General features: G+C 36.3%; 1 protein-coding gene across 2 annotated transcripts in view; it reads right to left on the bottom strand.

Annotated features, from left to right (window-relative positions):
* The window catches only part of itfg1 (integrin alpha FG-GAP repeat containing 1), a 214,244-nt gene that overhangs the window by 48,351 nt on the left and 145,062 nt on the right, over positions 1-20,831 (bottom strand). Inside the window, exons 11-12 of one of the 2 annotated variants that reach the window (XM_073836919.1) lie at positions 17,561-17,717; positions 9,203-9,311 (exon numbers count right to left, since the gene is read on the bottom strand). In XM_073836919.1, coding sequence (XP_073693020.1) covers positions 9,203-9,311; positions 17,561-17,717 — 266 coding nt within the window. The remainder of the gene's footprint in view (positions 1-9,202; positions 9,312-17,560; positions 17,718-20,831) is intronic. The other variant, XM_073836920.1, reaches the window with a different exon arrangement.

Genomic DNA, 20,831 nt, shown 5'->3' with positions numbered 1-20,831 from the left:
AGCCTCAGTCCATTCCTTGTGAAGTTCACCCGAATTCTTGAATCGATTTTGCTTGACAAGCCTCTCAAGGCTGTGGTTCTCTCGGTTGGTGTTTTTCTTCTACACTTTTTCCTTCCACTCAACTTTCTGTTAACATGCTTGGATACAGCACTCTGTGAACAGCCAGCTTCTTTGGCAATGAATGTTTGTGGCTTACCCTTCTTCTGAATGGTGTCAATGATTGTCTTCTGGACAACTGTCAGATCAACAGTCTTCCCCATGATTGTGTAGCCTAGTGAACCAAACTGAGAAACCATTTTGACAGCTTGATGGAAACCTTTGCAGGTGTTTTGAGTTGACTAGCTGATTGAAATGTCACCATATTCTAATTTGTTGAGATAGTGAATTGGTGGGTTTTTGTTAAATGTGAGCCAAATCATCAAAATTAAAAGAACCAAAGACTTAAACTACTTCAGTCTGTGTGTTAAATTTATTTAATACACAAGTTTCACAATTTGAGTTGAATTACTGAAATAAATTAACTTTTCCATGACATTCTACTTTGAGATGCACCTGTATAGCTTTTGAAAAAAAAAAAAAAAATCATTTGTCTGTGTGGTGCATAACAAAATAATAAACTATTCTAGCATTAAAAGGTATAAAAATACAGGTAAAATTATAATAAAATAATAATTATAATAATAGTAGTCAGTCCGGCCCATGGAATTTTCTTTTATAAACCGACCCAGCCCCCCATTAAAGAAATGAAAATTATGTGGCCCTCTCAGAAAAAAGTTTGGGGACCCCTGCTATAGATGTTCTGCCAGTGCTATTTTTTTAATAGAAGTATGAAATTAACTTTAGGTACAAGTCATTATTAGGCCTAAAAACTCCCATGAGCAAAGTAGGTTCATTTCAAATAATACCGTTGAGGTTAAAAGTTTACATACACCTCGTAGAATCTGCAAAATGTTAACTATCTTATCAAAATAAGAGGGATCATACAAAATGCATGTTATTTATTATTTAATACTGACCTGAATAAGATATTTCAGACCCCGTTTAAAAGTTTACATACACTTGATTCTTAACACTGTGTTGTTACCTGAATGATCCACAGCTGTGTTTTTTTTTGCTTAATGATAGCTGTTCATGAGTCCCTTGTTTGTCCTGAACAGTTAAACTGGCCACTGTTCTTCAAAAAATCTTTCAGGTCCTACAAATTCTTGGGTTTTTCAGCACTTTTTGTGTATTTGAACCCTTTCCAACAATAACTGTATGATTGTTAGATCATCTTTTTACACTGAGGACAACTGAGAGACTCATATGCAACTATTACAGAAGGTTCAAACGCTCACTAATGTTTCAAGAAATCAAAATGCATTTAGAAAACTTTTTGAATTTGAAGATCAGGGTAAATGTAACTTATTTTGTCTTTTAGGAAACAAGTAAGTATCTTCTGTAGCTTCTGAAGGACAGTACTGAAAAAAAAAATGAAAAAAATGTGATATTTAAGCAAAATAAGAAAAATGTACACATTCATTCTGTTCAAAAGTTTTCACCCCTGGCTCATAATGCATTTTTTTCCTTCTGGAGCATCAGTGAGCATTTGAATCTTTTGTAATATTCCCTCAGTTGTCCTCAGTGTGAAAAGATAGATCTCAAAATCATACAGTCATTGATGGAAAGGGTTCAAATACACAAAAATGCTAAAAAAAAAACAAAGAATTTGTGGGTCCTGAAGGATTTTTCTAAAGAACAGCGCGCAGTTTACTGTTCAGGACAAAGAAGGGACTATGAATAACTACCGCTTAACAAAAAAAAAAAAAAAACAGCTGTGGACTTTTCAGGCAACAACACAGTATTAAGAATAAAGCGATAGGCTTACTTCTACGTTGAAGAATAAGGTGGATTGACCCCAAACTTTTGAATGCTGGTATACCATTTTGGGTCCTGCAACAACCAAGCAGCTGTCGTTGAGATGACCAGTAATGCTAACAGATAACTTTCTCCAGGTATTACAGACCTCCTTGCGGCAGGCATCCTGGTGGCCTGAAGCTGTCAGATAGATTTTAAATCTCTCAGGCTAGTGTTTGTGAACGCGTGGCTAAAACTGAACACCAGTTTGAACATACAAACTGACATGCCTGCACACGCACGCAAAGGGATAAGGAAACATGCACACACAGTGGAAATGTCTCTATCAATGACAAGTTACCAGCAGGGCTTGTGCACTGAGCTGAAGCATGATATGCACGGTCATGACACGCTCCCACTGTGTTTGTGTGTTTGTGTGTGTGTGCACGTACTGCTGTGCAGTGCCCACCTAAGAGTACAGCATAAAACCATTAAAAGACAGAAGGTTCAGCACTGAATACATCTAAACGTGCTTAATCCCAATGAAATGCCATTTTGTGAACTCACTGCATGAATAATGCGCTTGTTTACTGTCAGAGCTTAGTGTGAGCCTTCATATAAAGATAAGACTCGACGTTTGTCTCTATTCCTCCCGCAGGCTCCATTTGGAGATCCTGGAAACCTCTCTAATACAAAGACATTAAAATAATCACACAGCGACAGCACTGTTGTCAGACATCTACGATAAACAGAGGGGGAATACAGAACTGTAAAGTGGACAGTTGAAAAAACAACTCAATAAAAACTTGTGGTTCATTCGTCATGATGACACCTTGATAAATTTATAAGGTTACGTGAACAATTTCCTCTACTGAACATCCCAGGCATGATTCTGTTTGAACAGCTTCAACTTTTTTTTTGCTTGTTGTGACAAAAGGAACAGATCCAAATTGTGTTGCAGTTTGTTGTTCCCAGGATACTGGGAGATTCCACGGAGTGAAGCTGCCGGGAGTTCGCAGCCACAATGGAATAGCTGTGATGTGATGGCTGTGAAATTGGACATGAGGCCTGCTGTTCTGTTCCGCACTCGTAAACCAGATGCCACCGACGCTCTAAGTGACTGTGTCTCATGTCATTCATAACAGCTGCCCCACACAGAGGCTCACACATCATTACACCATCAGAGGTGGTGGTGCACTACTTCATAAAGCTGGAATAATACCTGTCACTCTTAATCTAGTCCATGAAACTGGTGACCAGGTGGTTTCAAAGTTGTGAGATCACAGCCTGGAGTCGGGAGATTACATCCATTACCTTACTCTAACCCAGCCGCAACGTGGACGGCTTTATGATTGGCTCTCAGTCTCGGTTGAGCTCAGTCAGTGATTACAGTAACAAGCTGCACTCTCAGTCCCTCATCACCTAATCATTCCGCCGCAATAAAAATAGAAAAAAAACCCTCTAAATACACTTAAAGCTGCAGTGTCTAAAATACTACTACTCCAGCTTAAAGTGCAGAGAGAAGCAAGTAAACCATCATTGTGCAGAGATATTGTGGCTCTGTTTGTTTGAGCAGCAAGACAAAGAAACCTTGCCTAAGCAGTGGCATGTGTTTGGGGCATGGCTATTTGTTTGATAGACCAATGGCAGACAGGTGAAATGGATTTATTACAGCTACCAGGTTGTGCACCATTAAATGAACTGAAAATGCCTTTTAAATTCTAGTTCTTGAATAAATTTGAACTGAAAGTAGTAAACAGGAATCAATTTGACTTTAAAGGTAGAAAATGAACAATTTAAAACAAAAAGTTAGAGTAGAAAGATAGATGATCATAGATAGACAGATAAAATGATAGAGCGATAGACAGGTAGATAGAATAGACAGACAGATGGATGATAAAACGATAGACAGATAGAATGATAGAGCAATAGAACGATAGACAGAAAGAACGATAGAAAGACAGAACGATAGACATATAGATAGATTAGACAGACAGACAGACAGATAGATAGATTAACAGAATGATAGAATGATTGATAGACTGATATAATGATAGATAGATAGATAAATAAATAGACAAAGATAGAAAGATAGAACGATAGAATGATAGATCAGTAGATAGATCGATAGAACGATCGATAGATGATTAAATGATAGATAGAAAGATAGATAGATAGATAAAATAGAACAATAGATAGATGATTAAATGATAGAAAGATAGATAGACAGATAGATAGATAGATAAAATAGAAGGATAGATTGAACTATAGACAGATCAATACAATGATAGACAGAATGATAGACAGATAGATAGATAGATAAAATAGAAGGATAGATTGAACTATAGACAGATCAATACAATGATAGACAGAATGATTGATAGATAAATAGACAGAAAGATAGAACGATAGATTGATAGATAGATCGATAGATAGACAGAAAAAAGAAAGAACAATAGACAGAAAAATAGAAACAAAGATATAATGATAGAACAATAGACGGATAGATAAGATAAAACAATAGATAGATGATCAAACAAAAGACAGAATGATAGATAGAACAATAGACAGATAGAAAAAAAACAAAGATAAAAAGATCGATAGATATAGAATAAAGAAAGACAGAAAGACAAAATAATAGATAGAATGATGAAACAACAGAATGGTAAACCAATAAATTAGAAAGACAGAAAGACAAATAGATAGATAGATAAAATAGAAAGATAGATGAATGATCAAATTATAGAAAGATAGATTGATAGATCTATAAGATAGACAGAAAAATAGAAACAGAAAGATATAATGATAGAACGATAGAGACAGATAGATAAGATAGAACAATAGATAGATGATCAAACGAAAGACAGAATGATAGATAGAATAGATAGAACAATAGACAGAAAAATAGACAAAGATAAAAAGATAGATTGATAGATATAGAAAAAAAGAAAGACAGAAAGATAGAATGATAGAATGATGGAACAACAGAATGGTAAACCAATAAAATAGAAAGACAGATATAATGATAGATAGATAGATAGAACAATAGAATGGTAGAACGATAGATAGATAAAATAGAGGGATAGATAGATGATCAAATGATAAAAAGATAGATCGATAGATAGAACTATAGATAGACAGAACGATAGATAGACAGACAGATAGATAGATAAACAGACAGAAAGATAGAATGATAGATAGATCAATAGATAGAAAAAAGAAAGACAGAAAGAAAGAAAGAACGATAGATAGAATGATGGAACAACAGAATGGTAAACCAATAAAACAGAAAGACAGAAAGATATGATAGAAAGATAGAACAATAGAATGGTAGAACGATAGAAAAATAGAAAAACAGACAGACAGACAGATAGACAGATAGATAGATAGACTAATGGAACAACAGAATGGTAAACCAATAAAATAGAAAGACAGAAATATATAATGATAGACAATAGAATGGTAGAACGATAGACAGAAAAATAGAAAGACAGAAAGATAGACAAATAGATAGACAGATAGATAGATAGATGATCAAATGATAGAAAGATAGATTGATAGATCGAACTATAGATAGATCGATAGAATGATAGATAGATACAAAAAAAAGAACTAAATAGACTGAAAGGACAGAACTGAAGCCACAGCAAATCACTCATAAAATTCAATCTAAAATAGTGAAAGAAAAAGGCCTTCCTTTATGAGCTCCCATGTACAGTTACGTGTGGGGCGGGGGCTTAGTTTCTTAGAGTGACAGATAGCAGAGCCACGGAAGAAGCGCACTGGACTGAACAAAGCGCGCAGATGTTCCTCATTGCAGCTCATCTGCATTCTAATAAATGAACAGGAATGCAATCAGCTGCCATAGTTCTCCTTCTCTGCCTACAGCCAACACACACTTACTCATCCACACACACCACAAACACACACTCCAACTCCGTCTGTATGTGTTTAGAGCACGCAATCACAGGAAATTACAGCACCTGGCCTCTCCCCTCCTCCTGTACTCTCCTGCTACCCGCTGACTGCTCACTCGGACTTCTTTTTGTGTCTATTGAGTTGCAGCTCAGAGGGGAGGTATAAATGTGTGTGTTTGAGCGTTTATGACACAGAGGGGAAAAAAGGGGCAAGCGGGTGTTTTAAACATGGCAACAGATAAAAGGGCTGGAGATACAGGGATGTAAATGCAGAAGCACTGAAATAAAAACTAAGGCTTCAACATATTACACATCTGTGATAAGGCTCAAATTCTTTTCATGTTCAGCTTCAGATTTATGTCAAAACACACATGGCCTTGAGGACTTGGCAGCATCGAACACAACTAAATTGTTTATTTATTCCTCTGAGGATGGAATAACTGAGGGCTTCCCCGGCAATATGTAAATCGCTGGGTACTGAGAGAGGGAAAGGTAATTGCATTAGGACTCAGCTTAACTACCCACAATTCCTCTTGAGGAGAGTAGACAAGGTAAAATGCATCAATGTACGTCACCTGGCTAGCCGTAGTGGCTGGTGAAGGGTAAGGTGGATCTCCGAAGTGTTTCTAGTCTCAAACAATATTTTGGTACGATTTTTTGATAGTATTATAGCTAGATGATATAAACTGACTTCACCTGCAGTACGAAGTTATTCACAAGCTGCATGCACAATAAAAACTGGGACATTTAAATGTTTCCTACAATATATTGTAGGTTAATATCCACCTCCTCGCTCTTTTTATTTTCTGTCTTATAAAGTATCCAGTTTTGCTGTGAGCGGCTGCGTTAGTTTACTTTCCAAATGAATCAGAGTTTGACAACGCAATGCAGCGTTAAAACCACAAAAGTGGTGCTAAGCCTGCTCCAAAGTTGGGTTTCATAACCCCAAGTAAAAAGTGGTGCTATTCTAAATTACAAGGATGAAATGTACTTAAACGTGGGGTTTAGAACGACGCCATCCTGGCCTTACACTTGTGTGAAAAGCCCTAATGATTCTCAGGTTGGTATACAGTAATCTCCACCAACAGGCAAAGATTTGTCAGTGATATTTTATTGGCTCAAGCCCAGTAAAAAGGATTTAGCAATGCCCCTGATGGGTCTGCCGTTTGGTGAAGAACTTCTATATTTTAGACTGCAGAATAGCAGTAACCAGCACATCTTTCAGTTTGATGGGTCATTTGTGGCTTACTGAAGAAAACACTTTTCAGAGCAATGCAGCAGACATGAACATATGGGCAATGATGGGTTCTGTTTTGATTCATGTGAAATTCAAACTCTAACCTATTGATTTTTAATACAGAACCATTTCTATTGCTTAAACATGGTTGCTTAATGGATTTAAGCATCTGTGGCCTGTCACAGAGGTGGCGGGATATAAAGAGCTAATATATTTAGCAGGGAAAGTCTTCATTTACATTTTCGTCTTAATCAGATGGCAAATTACTTCCCAAAATGCCATTTTAATCCTTCTTTAACCTCAATATTAAAAAGTCCTTTAGTCCATGCCATGGAAAACCACAACATGAGGCTGCAACCACCGCACTTTATTGTTGAGATGGTACGCTGAAGGTGATGAGCAGTGCCTGGTTTCCTTCAAACATGATGCTTGGAATTGAGGTTCATCAGACCAGAGAATCTTGTTTCTCACACGTGTTTTTTCACAAATTCCAAGTGGGTTTTCATATGGCTTTACTCAGGAGAGGATTAAGTCTTCCCACACCATCATAAATCCCAGATTGCAGTGATGTTTGTCTTTCTGTAGGTTTCTCCCATCTCCACATATGATCATGGAGGTCAACTAGAGTAGCCATCAGCTTCTTCGTCACCAATCTAAGCAAAGCCCTACTCCATCAATTGCTCAGTTTGGCCAGGAGGCCAGGTCTAGGATAAGTCCTGGTTGCTTTAAACTTCTTCCATTAAGGGTTACTGAGAATATATGATTCCGTGAACCTTCAATGCAGAATTTTTTTTTCTGAACTCTTCCCCAGATGTGTTTCAGCTGTTAGACCTTTTATTAGTATTTGTGTGCCTTTCCAAATCATACCCTTTCAACTGAATTTGCCACAGGTTAACTTCACTCAAAGTGTGTAGCTAAATTTTAACTGTCTAGATAAGGGTATGAATACTTATGCAATGGAATCATTTCAGTTTTTAATTTTTAATAAATGTGAAAATATGTTAAAAACCTGTTTTCTGCTTTGCCATTATGGTATATGGAGTGTAGACTAATGTGGGAAAAAAGTAATTTAAAGCATTTTAAAAAAAAAAGGAAGCAAGATAACGTTAAAAAATGAAAGGGTATGAATACTTTCGCAGGGCACTGTATATATAGCAAGGAGACATTAAATTGACCCAAAGTGACTGAAATCTATTGTAACAATGTGAAAGTCTTTACTATTTTAAAAGTTTTTTTTAAATTAAATTCATCAAAGAATCCTGAAAAAAAAATGTTAGGGAGCACAACTGTTTTCAACATTGTATATCAGATATTCTGAAGGATCACATGACACTTAAGACTGGAGTAATGGCTGTTGAAAATTCAGGTTTGCATCACAGGAATAAATTACATTTAGTTATTTTAAACTGTAATACTATTATTTTGCAATTTTACCATTTTACTGTATTTCTGATCAAATAAATGCAGCTTTGGTGAGCATAAGAAAAGGTCAGAAACATGAAAAGATCGTATCGATCCAAATTTTTGAACAGCTGTGTCACTGCCATTTTACAGACAGTCATAAAGACGCACACCACGTCTGTGTGGAATAGACTAGTGCAGACAGACTGACTGTAGAGGAGCGCAGGAGCAGGAAGTCACGAGCCTGCCATTATTCACAGGGAAACGGTTTCAACTACAGACTCATAAAAGCAGCTTTACTATGGAGGAGAGTCTATTTGTATAAAACATAACATATATATTGTATATAAACATCAATTCCACCTCTCACTCACACGCACAAGTGGCTATTTGATTTGAAAGGGGCACAAGCATCTTGGGAGCACTTTGTCACTGCAGTAAACTACCCAGAGTGCCTCTCTCTCCTCAGAACCAGACGTTCTAGCTTACAGCGGTCTCATTAAACACCACATCTACAGGAAAGAGAGAAACAGAGCGCGCTAATAAGCGCGAGGAGGGGAAATTTAGAGACTCCGGGTCAGTCTCATCCCTGTTTTAATCTGACACTGATAGAATGATCCTCACATGCTGTTACACTGAGGAAGCTAATCTGTGCGCTTGAGCTAGAGGAGATTTCGCCTTCTCCTTTAATTAAAACACAGCAGGCAGGATTAAATGGCATCATGGCTGCTTTCTATTGGATGCATTTGGCTCTGGAAATGTCAGCTCTCCAAATGTCAGCACCCGGAAGCTGGACAAATCTCATACTCACCGATCACTTTTACGAAATAGGCGTCGGCCTCAAAATTGTTCTTCAAAGCATGGATGACGAGCTCTTCCTTTCCTTCCACCTTGCTGAGCACGATCATATCTAATATACCCTGCAAATGAGAAATCAGAAACAATGTATTGAGCCCATTGAATTTCTCCCGTCTGATGAGCACTCATATCCTTAATGGACTCCAGCATGCTATTACGCTTCTTATCAGCCCCTCTCTGTGGTCTATCGGTCTCGCTCTTAAGAACACGGTTGCGCAGGGGCTCCTGTACAGATAGCATCCTAATACCATGCTAATGATGACTAGCTCGAATGCTAACAGGATGAGACATGCGCGTGCTGTTTGTTTAATGAGCCTTTAGCTCCGTTAGTTATGTAAGCATGAGGGAATTCGAGGTAATTGGCTATATTATGATTACGATGGGGAGAAGGTTGCAATACAGATGGAGGTAAGGGTCGAGGGAGGGAAAGAGTGAATCATAGCGGAATAGATGGGAGAGATGATGGTGAAATAGAAGACGTGCACATAGATGCTTGAGGGCTGTGGGTAGCAGTGAGACGTTTGACTTCTTTAGGTGACCACTAAGAATCACACAAAGCAATATAGACCCTCATACAAGCAAACATGCATGACTCATACTTTGCTTAGACTCAAGCAAGATTTCTTTAGCAGACAAAGGTGAGAAAGACATAAAGAGAGTGAGAGATAGGAAAAAATAAATAAGTAATAGAATCAGTAAGTTTAATGCACTGTCTGTAAAGCTGTAATCTTTCAGCAGTCTAAACAAAAGTGAGCACACACACACTGTGGCCACTTATTCAATATGAAGGAAACTCACACAATTTACAACAGACATGTCTATGTCCACCAAAAGCACCAAAAGCTGTAGCACCTATTTTCACAAGCATACCCATAAATTCTACAAAAAAAAAAAAATGAATTAATAAACTAATGATCAAATTCTAATAATACAAAGTAACCAAACGAGCAAAAAAAGTACTGTGAAAAAATCAAATAAAAATTGGGGTTTGGAGATTAAAGGGTTAATCCACCCCGAGATGAAAATGTTGTCATTAATCACTTACCCACATGTCGTTCCAAACCAGCAAAAGCTTTGCTCATTTTCAGAACACAAATTAGGATATTTTTGATGCATTCTGACAGCTCTCTGGCCCTCCCATAGACAGCAATGTAATTACCACGATCAACGTCCAAAAATGTAGCAAGGAGATCTGCAAAATAATCCATGTGACATCAGGGGTTCAACCACAATTTTATGAAGCTACGAGAATACTTTTTGCATACAATCCCCCCCAAAATAACAACTTTATTCAACAATTCGTCTCCTCTGACTCACCCTAGTGTCATTTTGGACAGTATCCACTGAACGTAAACAGCGTAAACAAATATGTTGTTTCCATTCAAATCAAAGCGCAAATAAATGTAGAAAACGTATCCGCATAGCACAGCTGAAACACAACATCATATACCCCCGGTTTCACAGACAAGGCTTAAGCCTAGTCCTAGACTAAAATGTAAGTCTGAGCTGTTTTAACTGAAACAAAATTGCACTGAGTGATCTTAAAATATATCAGTGCCTTTGTTTTGTCTCAAGATGCACACCTGTAATGTTTTTTTCCAAGCATGTTTATAAAAATGACTTAAATGTCCTAATTGAACTATGGCCTAATCCTGGTTTAGTCTAAGCCCTGTCTGTGAAACCGGGCCACAATGTTTAAGTTCAGTGGATACTCTCCAAAATGGCCCTAGGGTGAGACGAATTGTTGAATAAAGTTGTGGCATTACAGATATTTCCTGTACTGCCATTTTTGTTTACTTTCATTTTCTCTTTCACTGTCCTTCAACTAAAATATATTATGACTGGAGGCAAGGACCAATTAAGAGGAGGAGCACATGTATTTAGAGCAAGGTTTAGAGACTGGAAGGAGGTTCGTCTGACTGGCGTTCCTTGGGAGGCAGCCCTTGCGGATCCGTCGGAGTGTGCGTTTCCGGTGATCGTGGAGAGGAGGTGGTGCTTCCTGTTTAGCCTGTTGCTACCAGGCATTCCGCTATGCCGGTGAATGTCTATTTGCCAATTCTGGGGTTGAACTGGAGTTTCGCATTATACTCACTAAATTGGTGACTGCCAATGTTCCCGAGTTTCTCTTAGTCACCCCTGCTGCCAGCTTAGCTTTTGCTGTGAGAGTCAAGTAAAGTCTGAGTGCAGCCTTCATTAACAACAAAACGTGGTCTTGCGGTTAGGACTCAGCGTCATCATATGGGTGACCAGGTTTCAGTTTCCGCTTCAGATAGTGTTTTTTTGTGTGTTTATTTTCTTTTGTTGTATTTTGGGCAAACACCAAGTCATTATTTTTTATTTTTTTGCATACAAAAAGTATTCTTGTGACTTTGTAAAATTACGGTTAAAACCCCTGATGTCACATGGATTATTTTACCGATCTCCTTGCTATGTTTCAGCTGTCAGAATGCTTTAAAAATATCTTAATTTGTGTTCAGAAGACAGACAAAGCTTTTTGTAATGACATGGGGGTAAGTGATTAATGACAAAATTTTCATTTTGGAGTGGAGTAACACTTTAATGTCTATTCAGTACTTACACTACCAGTCAAAAGTTTGGGGTCAGTAAATTTTTCTTCTCCTTTTTTTTTTTTTTTGAAAGAAATTAATACTTTTATTCACCAAGGGTGAGTTAAATTGATAAAAAGTGATAGCAAATACTTACACTGTTAGAAAATATTTAGATTTTGAATAAATGTTGTTCTTTTGAGCTTTTTATTCATCAAAGAATCCTGAAAAAATATCACAATTTCTAAATAAATACTTTGCAGGGCAACTGTTGCAATATATAATCCAATATAGATCCAATATAGATCATTCTAATAATAAATCAGTATATTAGAATGATTTCTGAAGGATCATGTGACACTTAAGACTGAAGTAATGGCTGATGAACATTCAGCTTTGCATCACAGGAATAAATTAAATTTTAAAGTATATTACAATAGAAGCCATTATTTTATATTGTAATAACATTTCGCAATATTACAGTTTTTTTTTTCTATATTTTTGATTAAATAAATGCAGCACTGATGAGCATAAGAGACTTTCTTTAAAAACATTACAACTCTTACTGACCCCAAACTTTTGACCGGTAGTGTATATAAAAAAAAAAAAAACTTTTCTAAACAAAAATGTAACAGTTTCCATGAAAATATTAAGCATCACAAAAAATTTTAATATGGATAATAATACATTTTTCTTGAGCAGCAAATCAGCATATTAGAATTTCTGAAGAGATTTCTGAAGGGTTGTGTGACAGTAAAGATGGTTGCTGAAAATTCAGCTTTGCCATCACAGGAATAAATTACATATTAAAATGTATTAAAATAGAAAACTGTTATTTTTAATTATAACATTTTACGTTTTCACTCTTTTTACTGTATTTTGAACAAAAAAAGCAACATTGATATGAATCAGAGACTACTGTCAATAGCAAAACTAAATTATCCACCATGAACATTTGAACGATAGTGTATTATTTTCAAATGTTAAGTGTTTGCATATTGTGGTCGCATTAGTTTTTCAATTATTCATTGTATTACCTAATTAAAAAAATATCTGAATGTTATAAGAATTATGTGTGGAAAAATCTCACAAGGCAAAAAAATCTTAATGGTCCAACTTTAATGGTTAAATAAAATAAGAAGCATTTTCTATATTTTCATTAGATTTTGGGGTGAAAAGTAACCTGGACATTTCTGAGAGAATAACCCATACTGTACCCATACAGGTACTAGGCCAGAGGTCAGCAACCTTTTAGGCATGAAGTGCCATTTTTAATTTTTCTGGTTAACCACTGTGCCAATAAGTTGCACCAGAAACTTGTCAACACTGTTCCTCGACTTTCATAAATAAAAAAGCTTTGCTACTGAATCACTACATTATATTTCTCAGCAAAGACGGGGTAAAATCTCTGATTTTTAAATAACTAAACTCAACTTCATCGTTTGTAGCGAGAGATGCAGACAGGTAATTCAAACACAACTAGATAAAATTATCGGTCATTTAACATTTTGATCATAAAACAGATGATTAATATTAAATGATTTGCATTTGGAAAATTTACATCTTACCTCGCTCTCTTTTAAAGTTAAACTGACATTTTGTGCTGGCTTTCACATCTGCTTCTGTGAACAGTGTGATTTGATTGGCCATCTGAATTATTTTGACATTGACAAGCACTGTTAGACTGCTGATGCACTCTTAAATATAACCAGCATTTATAGCGGTAATGTATTGCTATGAGCAATAAATGCAGAATAAGCATTCAGAATTTGCACTCAATTGTGTAGTGTTACTACAGCTAAATGCACCTAACCTATGCAAAGGTATTGATCTGAAGCACCTTGCATGTGCAGCGGTTGAGTGAATATTTTGCCAGAGCAACGTGCATCTGTAGACTAGCACAGATTAATTTTCACACATTTATAGCTTCTAACAGGCTGTGTGACTATGAGAAATTATTATGTCAAAATGTACATCTGTATGATGCTGCTGTCGTAGGTTGCCAACCCCTGTACTAGGCAAACAGAAAAGAGCCAGACACATTCATGTGTGTGCTTTGTGTAGAATGAACAGTGCAAATCTGATTAAAGGACGCTTGGAAATCAATAATCTATAACAAACCTTGAGCACCAGGGAGATACACACAGCTCAGGGGAAAGGAGATAGAGCTGCCCTCAGGGAAGCTCCACTTAAAACACCAAAAGCAGAAAATGCTTCAAACCATAGGCAAACCCTTATTACTGATCACCAGAAACAGTGCAGTGAATTACTTTTAAATTAAAAAGACAAACATAATGGAAAGTAAAAAAAAAAAAGCAGGAGGAGAGGTTTGGTCATCAAAACAAAATACTTAAGGCCATTTATAGCCATTCTGAAATTTGTAGGAAAGGGTTTTTGGCATGATAAGAACATAAAATGTAACAATTGATTTGAACTAGGGTTGGGCGATGTCGACCAATTTGGCATCGTACGAAATAATACCAAATCAAGTGAAATATTATTATGTATTAACATTATAAACACTATAAACATAGCTATAAGTTAGTTACCCTGACTCCAAAACGAATCATTTAAATGTAACGGTATTCAGAACAGAACAGGAATGAAACAAACTATATAAAGTTAAGAATCCAAAACAAAGCGAAACTAAAAATAGCAGGCGTTGGGCTCACGTACCTCTGTAATTCGGCACAAATCCAAGTGTTTCCATATTCCCAATGTATTTGAATGATAAACTGTTATTTATAATGTATACTAGGCTTTGTACTGTACGTTCGTATTTCATTGAAAAAAAATATATTCTCTTGTTTTTTGTTCCAAGCTCTGTTTGTTATGGTAAAACCATAAAAAAGGCATATTTGGTGTAGTTAATTTAATCTAATTTAATTAAAATTATTTTGATTATTAGTTTTTGTATGCCTAATTTATTGATGTAAACAAACTAGTTCGTGTAATTCGTTTGGAGTTCACTGTAATTTGTATTGTGATCGCTAACAACTTCCTTGTTATTATTTCCTCATAATAATAATAATAAAATAAGTAAAGATGCGGAAATTGAAAGCATGCATTTCATTTGGCTATATAGTGTGATTCAGTGTGTGTTTTTCGCGAGCGGGTTGCTGCTGCGGGGCGGGGCGGAGAATCGCGATGCCGGCTCACCATCGTGATGTCTATCGGCCATCGGCGATGGACGATGGCATCGTCTATCGACCCAACCCTAATTTGAACCCCTTGACACTACATCTAAAAATTCTGAACATGACCATGCCAATCTTTTTTAAAGAAGTTGTTCACTTCCAGAACAAAAATCTAGAGATGATTTTACTCTCACTCTTGTCATCCAAGATGTGCATGTCTTTCTTTCTTCAGTCATAAAGAAATGATGTTTTTTGAGGCAAACATTTCAGTATTTTTCTCCATATTGTGGACTTCAGTGGTACCAGCGAGTTTGAACTTCCAAAATGCAGTTTAAATGCAGCTTCAAAGGGCTCTAAATGATCTCAGCCAAGGAAGAAGGGTCTTATCTAGTGAAAACGTGTACAATTGATATACTTTTTAACCGCAAGAGCTCGTCTTGTCTAGCTCTGCGTGAACTCCAGGCATTCTGGGTCAATACAGTTTGGGTATGTCAAAAAACTTCCATCTCATTTTCCCCTCCAACTTCAAAATCATCCCACATCGCTGCAGAAGTACTGACCCAGTGTTTACAAAGTGAACGTGCAAAGAAGAACAAATGCGATGAAAGAAAAGAAAAACTGCGATGTAGGGCGATTTTGAAGTTGGAGGAGAAAAGGAGATGGGAGTTTTTTGACATACCCTAACTGTCATGAACTGGAATACACAGTTCACGCAGAGCTAGACAAGATGAGCCTTTGAGGTTAAAAGGTATACAAATTGTATTTTTTTTTTTTTTTAGAAATTAACAGATCGTTTCACTAGATAAAACCCTTCTTCCTCAGCTGGGATCGTTTAGAGCTCTTTGAAGCTGCATTTAAAGGAACACTCTACTTTTTTTGGAAATAGGCTCATTCTCCAACTCCCCCCGAGTTAATAAGTTGATTTTTTACCGTTTTGAAATCCATTCAGATGTTCTCCTGTTCTGGCGATATCACTTTTAGCATAGCTTAGCATAGATCATTGAATCCTATTAATTAGACCAATAGCATCGCATTCAAAAATGACCAAAGAGTTTCCATATTTGTTGTATTTAAAACTTGACTCTTCTGTAGTTATATCGTGTACTAAGACCGGTGGAAATGCAAAAGTGTGAGTTTCTAGGCTGATAAGATTAGGAACTACACTTCCATTCCGGCGTAATAGTCAAGGAAGTTTGCTGCCGTAATATGGCTGAAGCAGGCGAAGTATTATCAGAAATGAGTTCCCAGCTAGTTTAGCATTTGCACATGTGCTGCGTGGTATTACTGCTCCTGCTTCGGCCATATTACGGCAGCAAACTTCCTTGACTATTACGCCGGAATGGGAGTGTAGTTCCTAATCTTATCAGCCTAGAAAATTGAAGCTTTGCATTTCCACCGGTCTTAGTACACGATATAACTACAGAAGAGTCAAGTTTTAAATAGGACAAATATGGAAACTCGTTGGTCATTTTTGAACGTGATGCTACTGGTCTAATAGGATTCAATGATCTATGCTAAGCTATGCTAAAAGTGATATCGCCAGAACAGGAGAACAGCTGAATGGATTTCAAAACGGTAAAACTCAACTTATTAACTCGGGGGGAGTTGGAGAATGAGCCTATTTCCAAAAAAAGTGGAGTGTTCCTTTAAACTTTATTTTGGAAGTTCAAACTCACGGGACACCATAGAAGTCCACTATATGAAGAACATTCCTGAAATTTTTTCCTCAAAAAACATAATTTCTTTACAGCTGAAGAAAGAAAGATATGAACATCTTGGATGACAAGGGGCTGAGTACATTATCTGTAAATTTTGTTCTGGAAGTCAACTTATCCTTTAAAGAGTAGGTCCATTTTTTAATAGTTTGGATGCCAACATATATAAATTAACCACAGAACAACAAAATATTAAATAAAACAAGTGTTTGGGTCATTTGTCTCAAACAAGCATTGCTAGATGTTGTGCACTTATCAGCATTATTTTAGTATTAGTTTTATACTAATATAGTATTTAATCATATTTTGAATTAACTAACAGTCATTCTGTTAATTTTTTTTAAATAATTCAACTTAGAGTACATTGTGTTTATTTCAGTTCTAGTTTTAGCAATTTTAGCACTTCAACTTCAAAATATTTTGTATTAGTCAGTCGCCAAGACAACATTTCAAATTTTTTAGTTTACGTTTTTCATGTAATATTTGTATTTTATTTGATCTCTATCAATTAATAAAACAATTTTTAGTAGTTCTAATTTTGGTTAACAATAACAACACTTTATTCACGCTTATTCACATCAGACTTGGTTCAAACAGGTCTGAAGACAACAGAGACTGCTATATTACTGGATGACAAGGTGTTAGGCACCAGAGACTGGGGTTTGTGGGAAATGTAGATCGTGCAGTTCTCTACTCTCAATGTCAAAAGAAGAGAGTGCCTGTGTCACACCACTGGGACAACATTACAGTCAAAGTAAATCAGATAATGACCAAAGCTCAGTATAATGCGGGTCACAGAGACATCAACGAGATGAAGAATGAGTGATCGGGGACAGAAAAAGGGAGGGAGATTGAAGCAGTGTGAGCGCTTAATTAAAGCACCAAAAGCAAGGGTAAAAAGGCCAACACTTACGTCCTCATAGATGTCAAAAAAAGTGGCCACAACAGCCATGGGGATGGCGCTGAGGTCTGACTGTTCCCAGTGCACACGGAACATGCGGCCCGCCTCCCGACAGCTCACGTCATTACACGCCACATTCTCCAACAGGAACGCCTGCTGCTGTGTGCTGCTGAGACAGAAAGAAAGAGAAAAAAAACTGTTAATCTGAGTAGAGCTGAGAAACACAATGCTACCAAATTGTGCAAAGACACCGTGTCATGTTGAATTTAACCCTTGCTAATTAAGTTTGCAAGCATATAGCGAACCACTGAACTTTGACCAATTAAAGAGCATGTCTGAGTCTGAACACTTCTTCGATGACAATATCGCACGCATACATGCACACCGCACAGCACAGTAGAGGAGCACAGGTCTTGATAAATCAGTGAGACTGGGAAAAAAGGTTGAAACTTGTGCACTGAACTTCTCGATCCCTAAATAAAAAAGGCAATTAAGCAGAACCTATTCCTCCCCATAATTCAGTGCTGAGTGTGGGGGAGGAGGAGGAGGAGGATCTGGAAGACAGCAGTGAATTATGAAATGAGATGCTTTTCTGCATTGCTCAACAACCCATCTGCCAGCTCTCTGCTTTATTCAGGACCCTTGTTTCATACCTTCATTTCACTGCCATTTCTCCCTCTAGTCCGATATTTACCATGTGACACTTCTCAGAAATACACCAATTTCGACTTGTGTGTGTGTGTGTGGCTAAAAATAGGAACTGCATGAAGGTTTTTCCTCTCTGTCTTCCTTCTGTTTTTTCTCCTTGGTTTCAGAAGGAGGACATGCAGATGGGACATGCACAAAACATACATTTGAAGCTGGTTAACTGCTGCCAATTTACTACAGAACGCACACACAGTCCAGTTGAGCTACATAAACAATGTATACGCTTCAAAACAAGTTGAGCTCTACCGACCGCAGCATACTGCTGATTACCACAGACAAATATTGACTTGTTTCTCAGTCTATAAAAACAAAAAAATGTGTTTACAGTAAAATCTATATCAGTACACTACAATTCAAAAGTTTGAGGGTGGTAATATTTTTCAAAGTAGTATCTTATGCTTACAAAGGCAGCATTTAATTGACCATTTAATCAATATTTTATTAGTGCTGTCAGTCGATTAAAAAATTAACTAATTGCACATTTTTTTCAGAAATTGCTAACATTAAAGTAATATATGCCATTAAAGTAATATATATGAAATATATTTTAATTATACTTTTATATTGCAATAAATTCACATTAAGTCTTCAAATTAATGTAGAAACAACATTAAAAAAGTATATTTTTATTATTTGTTTAATGCCATATTTTTTATAACTGAAGACAAGTACTGATACCAACTGATGCCTGATTTTTTTTCTAATATTTAAACACTGACTAGCCATTCAACATTACAGTATAATTGAAAGCTATCAATTTAACATAACTTAATTCAAGTAAACTTAAAACAATCTTCACATAAACCCACTATAATAAATGTAGCTACCTGCCCTTCAGCAAGAAAAAAATAGCCCTAATTTACTAAAGTTAACAAACACTAAATTCTAAATCAAATAAAGATAAAGCTTAAAACTGCAAACTAAGTTATTGATTTTCTCTGTTTAATTTAGTTCTTTGATTAACAGACATCACAGCAGCTGGATGTTATGCTATTTTGGCTGCTGTTACTTTAAAAGCTGCAGCTGCTGAACGCAGATCTAACACTACTTTAAATGTGACTCATAAATAATAAATACTTACATGCACTGTTTTAAGGCAGCTTTAATCGCCTTTTTTGTAACTTCATGACTTAACTGACAACATAACTACGACACTGCATACTGGTAGTTTAATTTGGGTTTAAATATGATAGCCTACAGCGCTTTAATATAGAATATTAGAATATATCCTTTCCTATCAAAATGCTTGTTACGGATGCGAAGTTGGTGAACTCTGACCTGTGAATTCGCATCACGTGACACTGTGTGACCAACAGGAGATCGATACGTCACAGCATGACCTCTAGCTGAATGAAAAGAACCTAAATTTAAAACAGTAAAGTGTAGTAGATTGTGTTGTGATATGTTTTTACATTTTAAATGTATTATTATTTGTCATGTGCTGAATTTAACTTTTTAAAAAGACACTGCAGAGCATGAGGTCATATCACGACTGTTGCAGCATCCAAGGGAATTTCGCATGCTCAAAGTCTAGTGTGACCGCGGCTATAGTCGCAGGCTCAAGTGTCTTATGTCGTTGGAATCCTTGACTCATGGTGAATCCCTGGCAAAATTTTTGGGTATTTTGCATTTTTTATTAAAATCTACTTTTGCAAACTAATCCTAAGTTTTTCGAGTGATCAGAAACAGTGCAGAAAGATTCTCTGGAGAGTGAATATCAAGTATCAAAAAAAGTTGAACTTTCGACTCAACGTCGCAAAGGGACGCCAAAACGTGTGAAAGGAGCAGGGCCACATTTAGTAAAACGCCTATAAATCCTGAATGGAATGAGATATCTTTGCCAAACTCAGATAACAAATGTAAGAGCTCAATCTGAGGTCACAGGAAAAATCGTGTCCACTTGGTGGCGCTATTAAAACATAAACATGGCTATAACACAAATTGTTAAAATTGTTTGTTAAATGATTGAGAAGACGCAAAAAGTAAAAAAAACAAACAAAAAAAAACTACTTTTGCGAACTAGTCCTAAGTTTTTCGCTCAATCTAGTCTCTCTAGGTCAATAATTATTTTTAAAAAAATGCTAAAATTTACCTCTTGGGAAGCTATAACGGGGTTGTTTTGGGGCCTGTCTGAATTTACCCAAAATACTGTAAAGCCTAAAGGAACAGTCAAAACTTCTCAAAACCTGAGCACATGCAACAAGTGATTCTAAACAATAATGCAATGTTTTTCCAATATTTTTGTGGAACCCATGAATAATTTTGTTCAGGGTTCTTCGATAAAAAAGAAATCTTTTGTAACATTATTAGTTTAGTTTAGTTTAGTTTATTATTACAAGGACAATGCATATTAACATGACAAGTCAAAATATGCCAGAGTTAGCCAAAAGGCTAATTTTCATCTGCAGTCCTAGGCCAGATGTACAACAGGCAACCTAAAAATACAATGCAAATACAACAATTTAATCAAACATAACAAAATATAACATAATACAACAAACCCTACAATTTCCAAAAACAACACAAAAAAATTAATGTTGACATATTTGCATGCTAAAAAGCCAAGATTTAAAAG

The sequence above is a fragment of the Garra rufa genome, chromosome 3 (genome assembly GCF_049309525.1).
Source record: "Garra rufa chromosome 3, GarRuf1.0, whole genome shotgun sequence".
In the NCBI taxonomy this organism is placed as follows: Eukaryota; Metazoa; Chordata; class Actinopteri; order Cypriniformes; family Cyprinidae; genus Garra; species Garra rufa.
Note: the sequence above shows the minus strand (reverse complement) of the source record. Positions and strands in the feature narration are given on the sequence as shown.